General features: G+C 41.6%; 1 protein-coding gene across 1 annotated transcript in view; it reads right to left on the bottom strand.

Moving 5' to 3' along the window:
* Positions 1–21,956, bottom strand: part of smad1 (SMAD family member 1) — a 58,519-nt gene that overhangs the window by 19,298 nt on the left and 17,265 nt on the right. The window contains exon 2 of the mRNA XM_003221677.4: positions 8,080–8,673. Within this exon, the coding sequence (XP_003221725.1) occupies positions 8,080–8,479 (400 nt within the window). The 5' untranslated portion in view covers positions 8,480–8,673. The remainder of the gene's footprint in view (positions 1–8,079; positions 8,674–21,956) is intronic.

The raw sequence follows: 21,956 nt of genomic DNA, 5'->3' as shown, positions 1-21,956 counted from the left end.
TGTTATTGTTGTGGATAAGAACTCCAGACTTGTCTGACTCTAATGAAACTAATTTGTGATTGGCGGCTATGGTAAGGCTATATTCAAGCCCTGCAACGGTGTCCTCTTTGTAGCTGCCTAGTCTACCCATGTGTACATATAATAAAACTTGGATTACTAATCTTCTGCATCTTTGTGTATGATCCCTGGCATGCAAATCAAAGTTATTTTCTTTTTCATTAATAAATAAGGATAGAGGGGTCCAATCAGTACCAAATGCACATGACATATGTGGTAGAGAGTAAAACACCTAGCTCAAAGGCCAAACTACTTTGCCTACTTTTGCTCAGCTTCATCTCACTCTGCTTCCCTCTATCTCAGTGGTTCTCAACCTGGGGTCCCGAGATGTTTTTGGCCTACAACTCCCAGAAATCCCAGCCAGTTTACCAGCTGTTAGTATTTCTGGGAGTTGAAGGCCCAAAACATCTGGGGACCCCAGTTTGAGAACCACTGCTATCTCCTGCCAAATTCATAAAACTAAATGTTTACCCTATATACTCAAGTATAAGTCTAGACATTTTAGTCAAAAAATCAAACCAAAAAAACTGGCTCACCTTATTTATGGGTCAATGTGAGTACTGTACCTTAACTTTTATCAAAAAAGGAATCATCCCCTTTTCTAAGAAGAGTGGCAAGAGCTTAGTTTGTCCTGGGAGAACCCTAAAAAAAGCAGCTTCTGGCCTTTTTGAATGCTCTGATGGGGAAATGACAGTGGAAGCAGCCAGGGGCAACTAACTGGCATTTCTAAGATATTCTGACACTTTCCCCCCTCCATGGAATGACCCTTGATTTATCTAAGAGGCATATCAAAATCCAGAGTTATAGCCCCAAATCCTGCCATAAATTTATTCATGGCGTCGACCTATACTTGAGTATGTGCTTTAGACTGGGTATATTATTGAATGGTAACATCTACAAATATTTTCTTTCTGCAACTTATTCCAAAAAGGTCAGCATGATATAGTGGTTTGAGCATTGAACATTGACTCTGGAGACCATGGAAACCCACCCACAGACTGCCCGTCACTAGACTGCATATTTTGGAATGGCAAAGGTCTGGGAGACTCAGTGTGCTAAGTCTACTGAATCAAAAACTCCACGAAGGAAATTCACTACTTTACAAATTATGTGAAATATACCAGATCAGATAGTACCTGGTTCGGGGAGGTTGTGTCGTTGTTTTTAAGCTACTATTAGATAGAAACCCTAGATGCGTTACTGCAAAATTACCTACAAATCTACTGTCTGCCTACATCTAAATTTAAGTTAGTCCTGTTAAATCAATCTGTGCGTCTTCTCTGCAAGTGAAGGAATTTTTTTCTCCTGAATTATGGAAGGATATCTAACACAGTGTTAAAGCACTGAGCTGCTGAACTTGCAGACCGAAAGGTCCCAGGTTCAAATCTTAGGAGCAAAATGAGCGCCCGCTGTTAGCCCCAGCTCCTGCCAACCTAGCAGTTCGAAAACATGCCAATGTGAGTAGATAAATAGGTACCGCTCCAGCGGGAAAGTAATGGTGCTCCATGCAGTCATGACATGACTTGGAGGTATCTACGGACAACGCCAGCTCTTCGGCTTAGAAATGGAGATGAGCACCAACCCCCAGAGTCGGTCACGACTGGACTTAACGTCAGGGGAAAACCTTTACCTTTATAGAGTCTCGCTTATCCAAGCTCCGCTTATCCAAGGTTCTGTATTATCCAACACAGTTTGCCTTTTAGTAGTCAATGTTTTTGTAGTCCATTTTTCAATAAATTGTGAAATTTTGGTGCTAAATTCATAAATACAGTAATTATTACATAACATTATCATGTACTGAACTGCTTTTTCTATCCATTTGTTGTAAAGCATGATGTTTTGGTGCTTAATTTATAAAATCATAACATAATTTGGTGTTTAATAGGCTTTTCCTTAATCCCACCTTATTATCCAACATTTTCGCTCATCCAACATTCTGCCGGCCCGTTTGTTGGATAAGTGACACTCTATTGTATTTGAAAATTGTCATTTTGATGCAAAGAGTTTATTTTTCTTTGCATTTCTCTCAGAGTAGCACAAGCTTCTCACTCCCCCTTGTTCTTTATTGTATCATCCCCTCTCTATCCTGTCAAGTCTATTACTGTCCAACATTCCCTTCCAAAAATAATGCTGGTAGCAAGGGAGACCAACACACAACTGGTCTATTCACTCCTGCTACTCTTCAAGTATAGCATTGCCAGCTGGTCAGAAACAGTCCAGGGAATATCAAGTGGAGTTCTTCCAGGTTTTGAGGTAAAAGGATGGACGCTGCATTAGCCAGGCTCTGTATGTGGTTATATAGCCTGTTGTGTGAAGGTATTGCACGTTTCCAACAGCTTTCAATGGCAGCTGCATCCTGTTTATCTCCAGAAACAAAATGCTAACCCAGGGATAGGGAACCTGTTACTCGTTGGACTGGGACTTCTCTCACTATTAACTATTGAGTCACCCCCAGCAACATTGTGAGGGCCTCATATTGCACAGCCTACTTCAAACCTAACCTTTTCAATTGATTTGAACAGCATGTTCACATAAGAAAGCACAGAATTTCATCATCCAAGCTTAAACTCAAACATACCATGGCTTAATTTGTTTTAAAAAAAAACACACAAAAAAGAGCTTTAAAAACTGGCTTTTTAAAAACTGTAATTTCCAGAAACCAGTCAGACATTTCCAAAGCACCGGACAAGACAAAAGCACTGCAGAAATGGATGTGTTACTAAGATTAATACTACCATTAGGTAGTAGAAAAATACATAATTAAAACTACAGTATGTGATAATCAGCCCAGCACTTTTGTATTTATATGGTCAGAGCAGAAAAAGTTGAGATTAACTTCTTGTGGAATAATTTGAATATTCCTGTATGCTTTCTGTTGCACCTCAGTAAATAATAATCTTCCCCATCTCTTAGCCCACTATAATATGGAAATCCACTCTCATACATACACACACACGCTAATAAAATATTTATATTTCATTGCTTTTGAACTTTGCATTTTATTATGTACCATACATTTGATGTTCATGGATTGTCATCCATTAAGCAATGCTAAAGCACTGAATAAAAATCCTTGTAACGTGACGTAAGTTGGTTACAGTTGGTGGAGTCTCTTTTATCCAAAAGTCTGAAATACTCTAAAAAGTAAAAAAAAAATTGCAGCTAACCACACTTTAGCCTTTAGTGACCACCTTCTGCTAGATTTTTCATCAAGAAGGTGACAAACTATTTCTTAATCTCTTATATGACATTTGCAAAGCAACCAGACATTGGCAATATCTTTAAGTTTTTTAAAACTTTGCTTGTGTTTTCAAATGCATCAAAACTTGTACCCTTGGTTCACTTCTGACACAATAGATAAATAAATAAATATATTTAATTGCTGCAAGCTCCCCATCAATCATGTGGTTTTAGAGTTTTAGTCTTCAGGAAAGTAGAAAACAAGCCTGCTCCCTCTTCCTTATGACATATTTTCAAATATTTATACATGGTTATCATGTCTCCTCTCGCTCTTCTCTTCTGAAGGCTAAGCATACTCAGCTCTTTAAGCCAGTCCTTAGAGGGGATGGTCTCCAGACCTTTGATCATTTTAGTCACCTTGGTCTGGACACTTTTCAGCTTGTCAACATCTCTATTCAATTATGGTGCCCAGAATTGGACACAGTATTCCAGGTAAGGCTTGACCAAAGCAGAAGCGAGAGGCACCATTATTTCCCTTAATCTAAACACTATACTTCATTTAATGCAGCCCAAAATCCCATTGGTTTTTTAAATGCTGCATCACAGTGTTGGCTCAAGTTCAACCTATCCAGTAACACTCCAAGATCCTTTTCACATGGATTGTTGTTGAGCCCGACGTCAGTCATCCTGTATCTTTGCATTTCATCTTTTCTGCGTAAGTGTAGTATCCTACATTTCTCCTTGTTGAAATACATTTTGTTAGTTTTGGCACAGCTTTCTAATCTGTTAAGATCATTTTGATTTATTAAAAAGAAATCATGCCAGACTAATCTGATCTCTTTTTTTGATAGAGTTACGAGATGCGTAGATGCGGGGAAAGCCATGGATGTAGCGTATCTGGATTTCAATAAGGCCTTCGACAAGGTTCCCCATGACCTTCTGGCAAACAAACTAGTCAAAAGTGGGCTAGGCAAAACTACGGTTAGGTGGATCTGTAATTGGCTAAGTGAACGAACCCAAAGAATGCTCACCAGTGCGTCTTCTTCATCCTGGAAAGAAGTCACGAGTGGAGTGCTGCAGGGTTCCGTCCTGGGCCCGGTTCTGTTCAACATCTTTATTAATGACTTAGATGAAGGGCTAGAAGGCATGATCATCAAGTGTGCAGATGACAACAAACTGGGAGGGATAGCTAATACTCCAGAAGACAGGAGCAGAATCCAAAACAATCTTAACAGATTAGAGATGGGCTGAAACTAACAAAATGAAGTTCAACAGGGACAAATGCAAGATACTCCACAGGCAGAAAAAATTAAATGCAAAGATACAAAATGGGGGATGCCTGGCTCGACAGCAGTATGTGTGAAAAAGATATTGGAGTCTTCGTGGACAGCAAATTAAACATGAGCCAACAATGTGATGTGGCAGCAAAAAAAGCCAATGGGATTTTGGCCTGCATAAATAGGATTATAGTGTCTAGATCCAGGGAAGTCATGCTACCCCTCTGCCTTAGTCAGACCACACCTGGAATACTGTGTCCAATTCTGGGCACCGCAATTTAAGGAGATGTTGACAAGCTGGAAAGCGTCCAGAGGAGGGTGACTAAAATGATCAAGGGTCTGGAGAACAAGCCCTATGAAGAGCGGCTTAAAGAGCTGGGTATGTTTAGCCTGAAGAAAAGAAGGCTGAGAGGAGAGGAGACATGATAGCCATGTATAAATATGTGAGGGGAAGTCATAGAGAGGAGGGAGAAAGCCTGTTTTCTGCTGCCCTGGAGACTAGGACACGGAACAATGGCTTCAGACTACAGGAAAGGAGATTCCACCTGAACATTAGGAAGAACTTCCTCACTATGAAAGCTGTTTAGCTCTAGAACTCTCTGCCCAGGAGTGTGGAGGAGGCTCCTTCTTTGGAGGCTTTTAAGTAGAGGCTGAATGGCCATTTCTCAGGGGTGCTTTGAATGTCATCTTCCTGCTACTTGGCAGGGGGCTGGATTGGATGGCCCATGGGGTCTCTTCCACTTCTATGATTCTATGAATTCTGATCCTGTCATCTGGAGTATTATCTATCCTTCCTAATTTGGTGTAATCTGCAAACTTGGTAAGCATGCCCTCTAAACCTTCACCTAAATCATTAATAGTGTTGTTGAACAGTACTGGGCCTAGGACAGCAGGCTGCAGCACTTCACTAGTTACTTCTTTCAAGGATGAAGAAGAAACATTGGTGAGCATCCTTTTGGATTCTGTTGCTTAATAAATTACAAATCCATCTAATAGGAGTATTGTCTAGCCCACATTTACTAGTTTGTTTGCAAGAAGGTCAAGGGGGACCTTGTCAAATGCCTTACTGAAATTGAGATATGCCACATCCACAGCATTCCCTGCATCTACCAAACTTATAACTCTATTGGGAGGGGGGGAGATAAGATTAGTCTGCCATGACTTGTTTTTGGGAAACCCGTGTTGAATTTTAATAATCACAACATTTCTTTCTAAACGATTGCAGACTGCCTCCTTAAAGATCTGCTCCAGAATCCTTCCTGGTATTGATGTCAGGGTGACTGGACGGTAATTATTTGGGTCCTCTTTTTTTCCCCTTCTTAAAGATAGGGACAACATTTGCCCTCCTCCAGTCTGCTGGGACTTCTTCTGTTCTCCAAGAATTCTCAAAGATTAATCTGACAGTTCTGAAATGACTTCTGCTAGTTCCTTCTTCAACACCTTTAAAGTTCCTTCAATACCTTACGCAACTGAGTTGCAATCAAGACTTTGCCATCTAAACCCCATCCTTACTGTGTTCAGCTTTTCACCCAGTTGAGAAGAATTATCATCCTATGCAAAAAAAAAAAAAAAAGGACCGGTACTTGCATGGCACACAGATATTCCAAGGAGACAGCCAACTTCTCATTATAGCACTTGGTAATGCCTTAAACTTATGTGCAGAAATCCTCAAAATCCCAACTCTCTGTTAAGAAATTTGCCGGTTGGAGCTCTTTATACTAGGAAATTGTTAGAGAAACTCTGTCAGTAATGGAGGAGAACTCCAATTTTGAAATACACAGTAAGGAAACTATACCTGTAGTATGAAAGAGTGTATAGCTATATTAAGGAAATTGTAAGGGAGCCAAGTTGTAAGCAATGGGTAAATCCAATTAACTAATAATGCCATATAATGTTCAGATCAGTTGAGCAAATTAGCTAAATCGCTTGCTTCTTCCTTTGCCATTTAAGGCCAATAGTAAGACTAAAAGGGTGTATTTTAAGTGAATCAAGTCTTAAGAATCTGATTAAAACACACCTCTGTCTAGCAATTTAAATTATTAAGTTAAAAATACAGTCACAATGGAAACCTAGGCTAAGGATTTGAATACATTAAACACAATTATTTGAAAGACTGCAACATTAAGATATTCAACAGGTCTGTGTGGATTCTGTAATAAGAGAATAATTAGCTTTATATCTTTTCAGGAGAAAATGTAGCTATGTGTAAAATACCTTTAGAAATGTGGCCAGAGTTCACATTTACAGCTCCAGATGAATAACCATTATATCACCACAGTTAGAACCTATCCATTCCTTTCACAAAATATATTCTTCCATCAGATTCAAAGGTAGATTTAATATTTATCAAAAGACAGCCAGATACTTTTGGCTTCACCCTTTAACTATAACACTATTGTGTATTCAGCACACAAACAATTTTGCATAGTCAGTTACAGTTAGCTATTACAGACATGCCTGCACAAGGCACTTCTTTCTGACAATTGTGCTGGAGTGTTTGCAGATGACGACACGCTTCCCCCATCACTCCTTCCTATCACCACATATAGGCAGCAGCTTACCAGGAAGCATGCTGACAAAGCTCGGATTCTCCAAGCTTTGAATTTCCAGTTAAAAGTTATGCCTTCCCACCAGCTACAGCTTACCGTTTCAAGCTTTCCAGCTGATGCATCATCAGTTTTTGTAGCGACCACCCTAAAAATATCTTTTACAGTACATCTATGTATACAAACAAGCAACTGGGACACTAGAATCTCTCTGTAATTCTTCTTTCTAACTGTCTCTTTTCTCCCACCCAGTTTGGCACACTGCTGTTAAACAATTTTGTAAGAATACAAGCTAATTACCTAAATGGGATAGACAAGAATAGATTTCCAATAAGCTTTATCCTGAAAATGAATGCATCCAACACTTATATTGAAGTCAGTGTTCCCGATACTACTATGGATGTTATCCAAGCAGCACATTTACTTCATTGCTCAGCAGAAAACATTGGTAAAGGTCATTGCCATGAATGTTTATTTTCATTTATTCCTCTAGAAACAGATATTATTAACTTCTTGAATTATCAAAGTAGAATTGCACAGTATTTTATAACACCTCCTTATAGACTCCAGTCATGCATAATTCGGACACAATTGCTATTAAGAGTTATGTACTGTACGAGTTCATACACTGAGTACTCAAAGGCTATTTGAAAACACAAACACTAAATCTAAGCAGAGGGCAGGCAGACAGAAACTTGGATGGGGGCTGTAAAGATATTATTGAGAGCTAAATTTCTAAGGAAAGCGATTTAGTATCTCTGAGTATTCCTTGCCTATATATTGCTGGAGTCACCCTATGTCAACAAGTAACTTGAAGGAACATGCATGTATACACACAGGCTTCTATCTTAAGTGAAGAAACAACACACTTACTGAATTGTACAATTCATTTCTCTAGTTCAGCACGCTGTTGCTTTGAGCAATTGAAACTGAACCACCTGGACAAGATGTGTATATGCAACAAATTAGGGCACAGTGAGGAGTTGTGGGAAGAAGATATAATGAAAGTATGTACGTACCTGGACTTTCCACTCGCTTGTAATGATAGGGGTTGATGCAAACTTCCTTCTGCTTTGAACCAAAGGGAAACTCACAGCATTCCAGTGGTTTAAGTTCATGATGACTCTGCAGATCTGGCCAGCGCCACACACGGCAATAAATCACATGTGGTAGCCCTTTCCGATGGGAGACCTGGAGCCGGCCATCTAATGAACGGGGAATAGTGACACAGTTGCTGGGCTGACCTGGACAACTCAATGCTTTCTCTAACTCTTCCATGGCTCCTTTTTTCTTCTTCAGCTTCTTAACTAGAGCATCGACAGCCTTTTCTGCCCATTTTTCCTCTTCGTCTCCTTGCTTCCATCCCAGCAGTCTCTTAACAGCTGGGCTTGTAAAGGAGAACAAGCTTGTCACATTCATGGTGACGACGCGGAAGGAATACCCACACAGAAGTTCTAGAAAAACTATTCCTGAAGAGTTTGCAACTATAATCTTCAGTGAGTTTGTATTACCCCTTTATGCTTTCTGATCCAGAGGTCTCGAAAAGTGAAACTAACATTCCAGCTTGACAGATGTTTTCTCTAATCTTTGGTTTCCAAATCTGAGGAAGGCACCTGAAGGAGGTAAAAGTGAGGAAAATCAGTATCTTTTAATATAATATATAATTCAAACAAACTCAGGTGGCACAGCATTTTGTTGAACTGGCGGAATCCATGGGCAGACACACAATTCTTGGTTATAATAAAACACAGAATCTGGGAGTTTTTTTCTAAAACACTATTTCTTCATGTATGTTATGATACAGATCACTTCCTACTGATACACAAAAATCCTTCACAAATTTCCTAAAGGCAATAGCTAAGGATAGAAGGAATTGGTCCACTTCTATGTTTAAAATCATTAGTAGTATAAGAAACTACTTAGAAAATTAGTAGTATAAGAAAAAATTTAAAAGCTTTGATCAGATTGTTTTGTCACACTCATGCTAAACTACTACAGACAGAGAAAAATCCATTTTGTAGTATTAGAGACCACTCATTTCAAATGCTTCAGAACATATGCATTCCTAAGCATTCTCAAAATAAATAGGAATTATTTATGATTCAGAAGAATGTTAAAACATAAATGGTTGCCAGAGTTTATAAGTATGGTAAGTCAGAAGCACTTAAAAACCATGTTTGCATGTCTTTCTGTTGACATGCATATACAATCAGCATGTGAACATTAGCCGAATGGTAATTTAAAGTTAAGATAGATTCAGCCCAAAATATACATATTTTACCTTTTCCCTCTCCATTCAAAGACAAGCTTAGAGAAACTGCAGGTGCAGTTGCAAAAGCAAAGGTTTACATGAGAACTGCAGAAAATCACTTCGCTAAGCTCCTTATCACACTATGGGGGAATCCCTGGGATCCACTGGGGTTTGGTTCCAGGACCTTGGGTACTAAAATCTATACCAAGAATGACCCTTATAGAAAATGGGCAAATTAAGATTTTGGAACATTTCAAGCCACGAATTATTGAATCCATGAACACAGAGGGCCAACCGTACACAATTATAGCGCTATTTTCTACTTTAATAACAGCCTGTGGAATGGTGTTATTCGTAGTTTATTGAGGATCAAGAACTCTGGTTGAGAATTCAAAAATTCCAAAACCACAAATCCCAAGATTTTGTAGGATGTTGTCATGGCACTTAAAGTGGAATATTGTACTATTACAGTGTAGTGTGATAGACTGATATTATTATTTACTATAGTTCTTTACAACAGAGAGTAAGACCGCCAAATCCCTCCACTTTATCAAGAACTGTTCCTTCCAGCATTGTACCCAGAGGTAGGAGGGATGTCTCAATTGAAACAGGGATTTAACTATGTTGACAGACAGTACCAAAGACTGTACTCTTCTTTCCATGTACATACATTTCCATTAACAAAGTGATGATGAAAGGCTGACTAATGCTGCAGCCTTATCTGTACACACTTGAATGGGGATTGCTCCCATCTAAGTATGGAAGTAATATTTGCTGTTGGATGTATTTGGGTTTAAATCATATCTCAGAAGTTTGCCTTGAATTTACACAAGGGATGGGCAGAAATTTGGTGAATTTCTGGGGGGGGGGACGGGACCACCTAGGTGCATGAGATGCAGTTTCTCTTGGTGCAGGAGGCACCCTTAAGAACACTCAGTTCAGATCATACCTCAATAGCTGAAGATTCCAATAATGGTTCCTTTTTTGTATGTTTCAGAAACATCCAGTAACAGAAGATAGGTGTCAGATAGAATCCTTGCATCTTCAGCTAGGGCTGAGAAAGACCATTGCCTCATTCAGTCACTCAGCGGAGAATACAGCAACTTTGTTGCCAGCTCTCCAGATAGACCCAAAGGTTGGAGGAAGCCCACCCATTTCTCCCTGATTAGCTGAGCTTCCAGGGATTGCTGTCTACTGGTTTCCAAACTAATGGGACCTTTATCTCCCATTAAGGGCCAATACAGCAGGAGTGGGTAGCTGGTGAGTGTTAGGGTGCCCTCTCCTAAGGACTATGAATGCTCATATCCTAACCACAAATAGGTGAGGGAGGTCTCTCCTGGGCTTAAATTGGCCCAGACCCGGGCGGGGAGTTGCATGTGAATTGTACAGTCATGTTTCATGTCTTACACTTCCTATATAAATTGAAGAAAATTGGGAGCCTAGGCTAAACAAAGATCATTTTGATCAGTGGTTCTCAACTTTCCCAATGCCGTGACCTCTTAATACAGTTCCTCATTGACTCCCAACCATAAAATTATTTTCATTGCTAATTCACAACTGTAATTTTACTACTGTTATGATTCATAATGTAAATATCTGATATGCAGGATGTGTTTCATTCACTGGATCAAATTTGGCACAAATACCCGATATGCCCAAATTTGAATTCTGGTGGGGTTGGGGGTTGATTTTGTCATTTGGGAGTTGTAGTTGCTGCGATTTATAGTTCACTTACAATCAAAGAGCATTCTGAGCTCCACTAACGATGGAATTGAATGAGACTTGGTACACAGAACTCCCACAACCAACAGAAAATACTAGAAGGGTTTGATGGGTATTGACCTTGAGTTTTGGAGTTGTAGTTCACCTACATCCAGAGAGCACTGTGGACCCCAAACAGTAATGAATCTGGACCAAATTTGGTCCACATACTCAATATGCCCAAATTTGAACACTAGTGGGGTTTGGGGAAAATAGACCTTGACATTTGGGAGTTGTACTAGCTGGGATTTATAGATCACCTACAATCAAAGAACCCCTTGAACCCCACCAACAATAGAATTGGGCCAAATTTCCCACCCAGAACCCCCATGATCAACAGAAAATACTGGAGGGATTTGGGTTCCTAAGACCATCAAAAATGTGTTTTCTGATGGTCTTTGGTGACCCCGCTGAAGCCCGCCTTGCGACCTGCAGGTTGTGAAATGCTGTTTAAATATAAGCTAGCTCCTCAAGACAGTTTTATAAGGAAACTCCTCCAAGCATGAAATAACAAGTAAGGAGATCATTACACTGTGCAGGCTAGTCGTGTTACCCCCGTACCCCAAAAGAAAACTCTGAGATAGAACAAGCAACTACACACACTCATTCTAACCAGGATCTATCTCTGCATCCTGGCACAACAAAGCATGAATGTAGCTGGATTGCTATGTGTTGATCTGCATGATGGAGTGAAGCAGGTATGTGGACACTTTGAGGGTGCTTTGAGATCCAAATATAACAGATAAGCAACAGATGTTAGGTAGGTGTTTTGAAACAAACACTCTTTTAAGCCTACATTTTCTCTTTTCCAAGAATCTTAAAGTGCCTCAAGCTTTTGCCAGTACATTCCATTTTCTTTTCTGCCACACATCCATTTCCTGTATTACTCTAAGCAGCAAGTGGCCTTATCAGTTAGAAGTACAAACAACAATTAACATGAGCCTGTGTCTGACACCTACTCCCCTCTTTCCCAAATAGATGTACCCTTCTGCAAAAGATAATGCTGTGCTTCCAACAAATTAGCAGACCATGAAGATAAGCTTGTGGGCAGCATGGCACTAGCCTAAACCAGAGGAATTCCACAATCTCATTCCAAATATCTCTGAAATACTTCTATGATAACACAATTTTAATTTTAATCTAGTTTAGAATCTATTGACTTGAAAATCAAAGGCAAAAAGAACCCTCAAATATTTTACATATTAGGAATGCAAAGTTTCCTATTCATTATATTTAAATCCATAAAATGTCATGCAAATATAAACACATATAGAATGTCACGGCATATACATCTGAACAACTACAGTAGAGTCTCGCTTATCCAACGTAAACTGGCCAGCAGAACGTTGGATAAGCGAATATGTTGGATAATAAGGAGAGATTAAGGAAAAGCTTATTAAACATCAAATTAGGTTATGATTTTACAAATTAAGCACCAAAACATCATGTTGTACAACAAATTTGACAGAAAAAGTTGTTCAATACGCAGTAAAGCTATGTAGTAATTACTGTATTTACGAATTTAGCACCAAAATATCATGATATATTGAAAACATTGACTACAAAAATGCTTTGGATAATCCAGAACGTTGGATAAGCGAGTGTTGGATAAGTGAGACCCTACTGTACTTCATATTACTATAAATTAAATCTACTCTATATGTCGTGTTAACATATATGTCATATTAACATGAAGCTGCCTCCATAGACTATGTGAAGAATGGATACAAGTCATTTTTTCTAATTCAGTACCATTCTTATGATAGAAAGTATCAGAATGATGGTGGTTTAGATAAACAGAGACATCTGCCTACAAAAAAACCTCCTCCAATAATGTCCCATATTAGGAATAGTTTGAGTACATATTACATTTGAATGAGTGTTCTTGTTTTGTAATGTAGCATACCTAGTCCAAATGCATGGATGCAATGGTCTAATGGGTTTAGAAACTATAAAGAGAGATATGAAGAATGACAGGTGAGTCAATGTTGTGGATATAAGATATAGATAGACTGTATCTGCATCAACTGCCAAGTATTTATTGCTCAATTATGACATTCATAAGCTGCCGGCAATAAAAAATATTTTCAGGATAAAAATACATTTTCTTTAAAAAAAATAAGAAAATGCTTCCAGCACAAGGAAATGGTACAGATACAGTACGAACATGACATTACATTGCTGAAACATATGCTAAATATATACTAATACCAATGTGTTTGGTAGAAAGACAGTATAGTACAGGGGTCCCCAAACTAAGGCCCGCGGGCCAGATCCGGCCCGCCGGAGCCATTTATCCGGCCCGCGGCAGCTTTCCTCCCTTTCCTGCATTGTCCCGCTCCCTGCACAAGCCTTGGAGACTTGCCTTTCCGCCTTCCCGGCCACTTTTCTGCTCTATGAGCCTTTGAGCCTCACCTGGCTCCCCACTCTCCCTGCATAAGCTGTGGAGGAGCCTTACCTTTTACTGCTGATCAAAAGGTATTTTAATTATTATTTAATTAATTATTAATTACTAAGGTATGTTTCCTCCAGGTTTAGCAATACGTTGATCAGCAATATACTCCGGATTTCTCCCTGGGCTGGAGGCCTGAGTGAGGGAGAGTTTCTTTCCCCACTCAGGCTTCCAGTCCATGGAGAAATCTGGAGTATATTGCTATTTCTGATTAGCAATATACTCCGGATTTTTCCCTGGGCTGGAGGCCTGAGTGAGGGAGAGTTTCTTTCCCTACTCAGGCTTCCAGTCCTGGGAGAAATCTGGAGTATATTGCTATTTCTGATTAGCAATATACTCCGGATTTCTCCCTGGGTTGGAGGCCTGAGTGAGGGAGAGTTTCTTTCCCCACGCAGACTTCCAGTCCAGGGAGAAATCTGGAGTATATTGCTATTCTTGATTAGCAATATACTCCGGATTTCTCCCTGGGCTGGAGGCCTGAGTGAGGGAGAGTTTCTTTCCCCACTCAGGCTTCCAGTCCAGGGAGAAATCTGGAGTATATTGCTATTTCTGATTAGCAATATACTCCGGATTTCTCCCTGGGCTGGAGGCCTGAGTGAGGGAGAGTTTCTTTCCCCACTCAGACTTCCAGTCCTGGGAGAAATCTGGAGTATATTGCTATTTCTGATTAGCAATATACTCCGGATTTTTCCCTGGGCTGGAGGCCTGAGTGAGGGAGAGTTTCTTTCCCTACTCAGGCTTCCAGTCCAGGGAGAAATCTGGAGTATATTGATATTTCTGATTAGCAATATACTCCGGATTTCTCCCTGGGTTGGAGGCCTGAGTGAGGGAGAGTTTCTTTCCCCACGCAGACTTCCAGTCCAGGGAGAAATCTGGAGTATATTGCTATTCTTGATTAGCAATATACTCCGGATTTCTCCCTGGGCTGGAGGCCTGAGTGAGGGAGAGTTTCTTTCCCCACTCAGGCTTCCAGTCCAGGGAGAAATCTGGAGTATATTGCTATTTCTGATTAGCAATATACTCCGGATTTTTCCCTGGGCTGGAGGCCTGAGTGAGGGAGAGTTTCTTTCCCCACTCAGACTTCCAGTCCAGGGAGAAATCTGGAGTATATTGCTATTTCTGATTAGCAATATACTCCGGATTTTTCCCTGGGCTGGAGGCCTGAGTGAGGGAGAGTTTCTTTCCCTACTCAGGCTTCCAGTCCAGGGAGAAATCTGGAGTATATTGCTATTTCTGATTAGCAATATACTCCGGATTTTTCCCTGGGCTGGAGGCCTGAGTGAGGGAGAGTTTCTTTCCCCACTCAGAATTCCAGTCCTGGGAGAAATCTGGAGTATATTGCTATTTCTGATTAGCAATATACTCCGGATTTCTCCCTGGGCTGGAGGCCTGAGTGAGGGAGAGATTCTTTCCCCACTCAGGCTTCCAGTCCAGGGAGAAATCTGGAGTATATTGCTATTCTTGATTAGCAATATACTCCGGATTTTTCCCTGGGCTGGAGGCCTGAGTGAGGGAGAGTTTCTTTCCCCACTCAGACTTCCAGTCCAGGAAGAAATCTGGAGTATATTGCTATTCTTGATTAGCAATATACTCCGGATTTCTCCCTGGGCTGGAGGCCTGAGTGAGGGAGAGTTTCTTTCCCCACTCAGACTTCCAGTCCAGGAAGAAATCTGGAGTATATTGCTATTCTTGATTAGCAATATACTCCGGATTTTTCCCTGGGCTGGAGGCCTGAGTGAGGGAGAGTTTCTTTCCCCACTCAGGCTTCCAGTCCAGGGAGAAATCTGGAGTATATTGCTATTTCTGATTAGCAATATACTCCGGATTTCTCCCTGGGCTGGAGGCCTGAGTGAGGGAGAGTTTCTTTCCCCACTCAGGCTTCCAGTCCAGGGAGAAATCTGGAGTATATTGCTATTTCTGATTAGCAATATACTCCGGATTTCTCCCTGGGCTGGAGGCCTGAGTGAGGGAGAGTTTCTTTCCCCACTCAGGCTTCCAGTCCAGGGAGAAATCTGGAGTATATTGCTATTTCTGATTAGCAATATACTCCGGATTTTTCCCTGGGCTGGAGGCCTGAGTGAGGGAGAGTTTCTTTCCCCACTCAGACTTCCAGTCCAGGGAGAAATCTGGAGTATATTGCTATTTCTGATTAGCAATATACTCCGGATTTTTCCCTGGGCTGGAGGCCTGAGTGAGGGAGAGTTTCTTTCCCTACTCAGGCTTCCAGTCCAGGGAGAAATCTGGAGTATATTGCTATTTCTGATTAGCAATATACTCCGGATTTTTCCCTGGGCTGGAGGCCTGAGTGAGGGAGAGTTTCTTTCCCCACTCAGAATTCCAGTCCTGGGAGAAATCTGGAGTATATTGCTATTTCTGATTAGCAATATACTCCGGATTTCTCCCTGGGCTGGAGGCCTGAGTGAGGGAGAGATTCTTTCCCCACTCAGGCTTCCAGTCCAGGGAGAAATCTGGAGTATATTGCTATTCTTGATTAGCAATATACTCCGGATTTTTCCCTGGGCTGGAGGCCTGAGTGAGGGAGAGTTTCTTTCCCCACTCAGACTTCCAGTCCAGGAAGAAATCTGGAGTATATTGCTATTCTTGATTAGCAATATACTCCGGATTTCTCCCTGGGCTGGAGGCCTGAGTGAGGGAGAGTTTCTTTCCCCACTCAGACTTCCAGTCCAGGAAGAAATCTGGAGTATATTGCTATTCTTGATTAGCAATATACTCCGGATTTTTCCCTGGGCTGGAGGCCTGAGTGAGGGAGAGTTTCTTTCCCCACTCAGGCTTCCAGTCCAGGGAGAAATCTGGAGTATATTGCTATTTCTGATTAGCAATATACTCCGGATTTCTCCCTGGGCTGGAGGCCTGAGTGAGGGAGAGTTTCTTTCCCCACTCAGGCTTCCAGTCCAGGGAGAAATCTGGAGTATATTGCTATTTCTGATTAGCAATATACTCCGGATTTCTCCCTGGGCTGGAGGCCTGAGTGAGGGAGAGTTTCTTTCCCCACTCAGGCTTCCAGTCCAGGGAGAAATCTGGAGTATATTGCTATTTCTGATTAGCAATATACTCCGGATTTTTCCCTGGGCTGGAGGCCTGAGTGAGGGAGAGTTTCTTTCCCCACTCAGACTTCCAGTCCTGGGAGAAATCTGGAGTATATTGCTATTTCTGATTAGCAATATACTCCGGATTTTTCCCTGGGCTGGAGGCCTGAGTGAGGGAGAGTTTCTTTCCCTACTCAGGCTTCCAGTCCAGGGAGAAATCTGGAGTATATTGCTATTTCTGATTAGCAATATACTCCGGATTTTTCCCTGGGCTGGAGGCCTGAGTGAGGGAGAGTTTCTTTCCCCACTCAGAATTCCAGTCCTGGGAGAAATCTGGAGTATATTGCTATTTCTGATTAGCAATATACTCTGGATTTTTCCCTGGGCTGGAGGCCTGAGTGAGGGAGAGTTTCTTTCCCCACTCAGACTTCCAGTCCAGGAAGAAATCTGGAGTATATTGCTATTTCTGATTAGCAATATACTCTGGATTTTTCCCTGGGCTGGAGGCCTGAGTGAGGGAGAGTTTCTTTCCCCACTCAGACTTCCAGTCCTGGGAGAAATCTGGAGTATATTGCTATTTCTGATTAGCAATATACTCTGGATTTTTCCCTGGGCTGGAGGCCTGAGTGAGGGAGAGTTTCTTTCCCCACTCAGACTTCCAGTCCTGGGAGAAATCTGGAGTATATTGCTATTTCTGATTAGCAATATACTCTGGATTTTTCCCTGGGCTGGAGGCCTGAGTGAGGGAGAGTTTCTTTCCCCACTCAGACTTCCAGTCCAGGAAGAAATCTGGAGTATATTGCTATTTCTGATTAGCAATATACTCTGGATTTTTCCCTGGGCTGGAGGCCTGAGTGAGGGAGAGTTTCTTTCCCCACTCAGACTTCCAGTCCTGGGAGAAATCTGGAGTATATTGCTATTTCTGATTAGCAATATACTCCGGATTTTTCCCTGGGCTGGAGGCCTGAGTGAGGGAGAGTTTCTTTCCCTACTCAGGCTTCCAGTCCAGGGAGAAATCTGGAGTATATTGCTATTTCTGATTAGCAATATACTCCGGATTTTTCCCTGGGCTGGAGGCCTGAGTGAGGGAGAGTTTCTTTCCCCACTCAGACTTCCAGTCCTGGGAGAAATCTGGAGTATATTGCTATTTCTGATTAGCAATATACTCCGGATTTTTCCCTGGGCTGGAGGCCTGAGTGAGGGAGAGTTTCTTTCCCTACTCAGGCTTCCAGTCCAGGGAGAAATCTGGAGTATATTGCTATTTCTGATTAGCAATATACTCCGGATTTTTCCCTGGGCTGGAGGCCTGAGTGAGGGAGAGTTTCTTTCCCCACTCAGAATTCCAGTCCTGGGAGAAATCTGGAGTATATTGCTATTTCTGATTAGCAATATACTCTGGATTTTTCCCTGGGCTGGAGGCCTGAGTGAGGGAGAGTTTCTTTCCCCACTCAGGCTTCCAGTCCTGGGAGAAATCTGGAGTACATTGCTATTCTTGATTAGCAATATACTCCGGATTTCTCCCTGGGTTGGAGGCCTTAGTGAGGGAGAGTTTCTTTCCCCACTCAGGCTTCCAGTCCTGGGAGAAATCTGGAGTATATTGCTATTTCGGATTTCTCCCTGGGCTGGAGGCCTTAGTGGGGCCTCTCCATTATTATTATTATTATTATTATTATTATTATTATTATTATTATTATTATTATTATTATTATTATTATTATTATTAACATTGAGGATGGGTGGCCATCTGTCAGGTGTGCTTTGCTGTGCTTTTGGTGCACAAAGGCAGAAGGGGGTTGGACTAAATGGCCCAAGGGTCTCTTCCAACCCTCTCCATTATTTTATTATTATTAGTAACATTGAGGATGGGTGGCCATCTGTCAGGGGTGCTTTGCTGTGCTTTTGGTGCACAAAGGCAGAAGGGGGTTGGACTAAATGGCCCAAGGGTCTCTTCCAACCCTCTCCATTATTTTATTATTATTAGTAACATTGAGTCTGGGTGGCCATCTGTCAGGGGTTCCTTGCTGTGCTTTTGGTGCAGAAAGGCAGAAGGGGGTTGGACTAAATGGCCCAAGGGTTTCTTCCAACCCTCTTTATTATTATTATTATTATTATTATTATTATTATTATTATTATTATTATTATTAACATTGAGGCTGTATTTGTTTCTTTTTTTAACCTCAAAATAAAATATGTGCCATGTGCATAGGCATTTGTTCATATATTTTTTTAAAAAAACTATAGTCCGGCCCTCCAACGGTCTGAGGGACTGTTAACTGGCCCCCCGTTTAAAAAGTTTGGGGACCCCTGCTCTAGAGTGAAGGAAGCAACAGCACAACTTTGTTTTGCTTTGGTCAGACCTCACCTGGAATACTGTGTCCAATTCTGTGCACCACAATTCAAAAAGGGTATGGACAAGCTGAAAAGTGTCTAGAGGAGGAGGACCAAAATGGCCAAAGGTCTGGAAACCATATTCTATAAGGATTGATTTTGAGAGGCTGGGTATGTATAGCTTGGAGAAGAGAAGGTTGACAGGGGACATAATAGCCATGTATAGTATACATGTATATATATAGTATGAGGAGCCCCGGTGGTGAAGTGCATTAAAGCACTGAGGTGGAGACTGAAAGGTCCCAGTTTCAAACCCCGGGAGCAGCGTGAGCGGCCGCTGTTAGCTCCAGCTCCTGCCAACCTAGCAGTTAGAAAACATGCCAATGTGAGTAGATCAATAGGTACCGCTCCGGCGGGAAGGTAACGGCACTCCATGCAGTCATGCCGGCCACATGACCTTGGAGGTGTCTATGGACAACACTGGCTCTTTGGCTTAGAAATGGAGATGAGCACCAACCCCCAGAGTCAGACATGAATGGACTTAACGTCAAGGGCAACCTTTACCTTTACCTATAGTATACATATTTGAAAGGTTATCATATTGAGAAGTGAGAAAGCTTTTTTTTTTTGCTACTCCAGTGATTAGGACATGGGGAAATTGATTCAAATTGCAGTAAAAAAGATTTTACTTAAATATTAGGAAAAATGTCCTGATGGTAAGAACTATTAGGCAGTGGAATAAGCTGTGTCAGAGTGTGGTCAAGTCTCCTTCTCTGGAGATTTTAAAGCAAAGGCTTGATAACTATCTGTCGGGAGTACTTTAATATTGTAGAGATATGTGACTCAGCAAAAAAGTGGTGTTTTCGGTCCCATTTTTGGGTGCCCCCCCCCCTTCTGTTTACCAGGAAGGGTGGTGCCATTTACGGCCGGAAAAGATAGGGCCCCTGTTGGCACAGTGTGTTAAAGCACTGAGCTGCTGAACTTGCAGACCAAAAGGTCCCAGGTTCAAATCCCGGGAGTGGGATGAGCCCCCGCTGTTAGCCCCAGCTCCTGCCAACCTAGCAGTTCGAAGACATGCAAATGTGAGTAGATCAATAGGTACCGCTCCGGCAGTCATGCCAGCCACATGACCTTGGAGGTGTCTATGGACAACGCCGGCTCTTCGGCTTAGAAATGGAGATGAGCACCAACCCGCAGAGTCAGTCATGACTGGACTTAACATCAGGGGAAACCTTTACCTTTACCTACTAAGAGTGAGTCCATTGGTGCCGATAGGGAAATATTAGAGTTTGTTTCTCCATTATTTTTAGGCCTATCAGGATGAAACTTGCTTCAGTTGTAGACTACATTTACAACTGCTAGCCTGCCAACTTTCAGAATGTTTTACCAATCCACTGTTTTTTGGGAATTTTTTAAAGTTTTTACCATAACATTAACATTTTTTAAAAAAGCACAAAGGGGGGTTCTGGGAATTGAAGTCCCAATCACTGCACCAAAAAAGGGGAGGAGAATCAACACAGTCAACCAGGCCTATGATTAGCTGAGAAAGAAACATGAGGAACAGAGAGAGAGAGAAACCTCAACCCCCATCATACCCCAGGGGCTTCTTCAATGCCTATGCCATGTAAAGTTCCCAGTCGAACCCACTCTGGAGGAGAGGCCTAGGAAAACCTTCCTTGCCTTATTTGCCTCAAGCAGGTGCCGCTCAGCCCCATCGCCCCCATTAACCAAAAGATCCTGCTGTCATGTTCCATTTCTGGTTGAGCCTTCGGCTGCCACCGCCTGATCACCAAATTTCCCCGAATCTAAAATTGCCAGATAGAATCATACAAACCCCTGCTGCATGGCAGAGGCTTGGACTGGATAACCATGTTGTCTCTTTCAACACTATGATTTTGTGATTATACCCACACACATATATTGTATTACTGTATTATTTTCAAATGTATTTTTCATACATTTAACATGTAAACATATTTTGCAGGTATTCAGTTCTTTCTCTGAGTACCATGACATTGCACAGCTCCATCTCACATTTACTTTCATACACTTAATTAAAGTATAATCCATAAACGGTCATAATCGCAGGCAGCCTAACATAATGTCTGAAATGAAAACAACACCTGTACATTCCATTGCTAAGTCATTTTGCAAGTGTTTGCAATAAGTTTGCAAATCAAAAGACATTGTCCCAAAAGGCTCTGGATACCCCTGTGCTGATGTCATAACTGCAAGATGGAAAATTAATGGTGTCCAAATCCCTCCAAAATTGCCTTCAAAATCCTCCATCCATTCACTAACTAAAACCTCAATCTCTGGGCTACAGGTGGACCTCAGCAGTGTGTTTACAGCCCTTGGCCTCCCAAAACCTCTCCCCAGTCCCATAATCTCCCAACTCCGTTATACCCATCAATTATTTACAGAACAAGCCCTATGAGGAGCAGCTTAAAGAGCTGGGCATGTTTAGCCTGCAGAAGAGAAGGCTGAGAGGAGACATGATGACCTTGTATAAATATGTGAGGGAAAATCATAGGGAGGAGGGAGCAAGCTTGTTCTGTGCTGCCCTGGAGACTAGAATGTGGAACAATAGCTTCAAACTACAGGAAAGGAGATTCCACCTGAACATCAGGAAGAACTTCCTCACTGTGAGAGCTGTTCGGCAGTGGAACTCTCTCCCTTGGACTGTAGTGGAGGCTTCTTCTTTGGAGGCTTTTAAGCAGAGGCTGGATGGCCATCTGTCGGGGGTTCATTGAATGAGATTTTCCTGCTTCTTGAAGGGGGTTGGACTGGATGGCCCATGAGGGCTCTTCCAACTCTACGATTCTATGATTCTATGATTCTATGAAAAATCAGGTATTTTTTGTGCAATAATTGATGGGTCTGATTGCACACCAGAATGTTGTGAGGGTAAAAACTAGTTCCCGTCGCTGTGTATTTTCCCAGTCCTGCCCTAAAACATGTAGTTTTTCAATGTATTTTAACTCCAGGAAAATATTTTATATGAATATTGATTCTTTTTTAAACCTGGAAATATACCAAGACATCCAGAGAAGTGCT

This window comes from Anolis carolinensis, chromosome 5 (assembly GCF_035594765.1).
Source record: "Anolis carolinensis isolate JA03-04 chromosome 5, rAnoCar3.1.pri, whole genome shotgun sequence".
Classification (NCBI taxonomy): Eukaryota; Metazoa; Chordata; class Lepidosauria; order Squamata; family Dactyloidae; genus Anolis; species Anolis carolinensis.
Note: the sequence above shows the minus strand (reverse complement) of the source record. Positions and strands in the feature narration are given on the sequence as shown.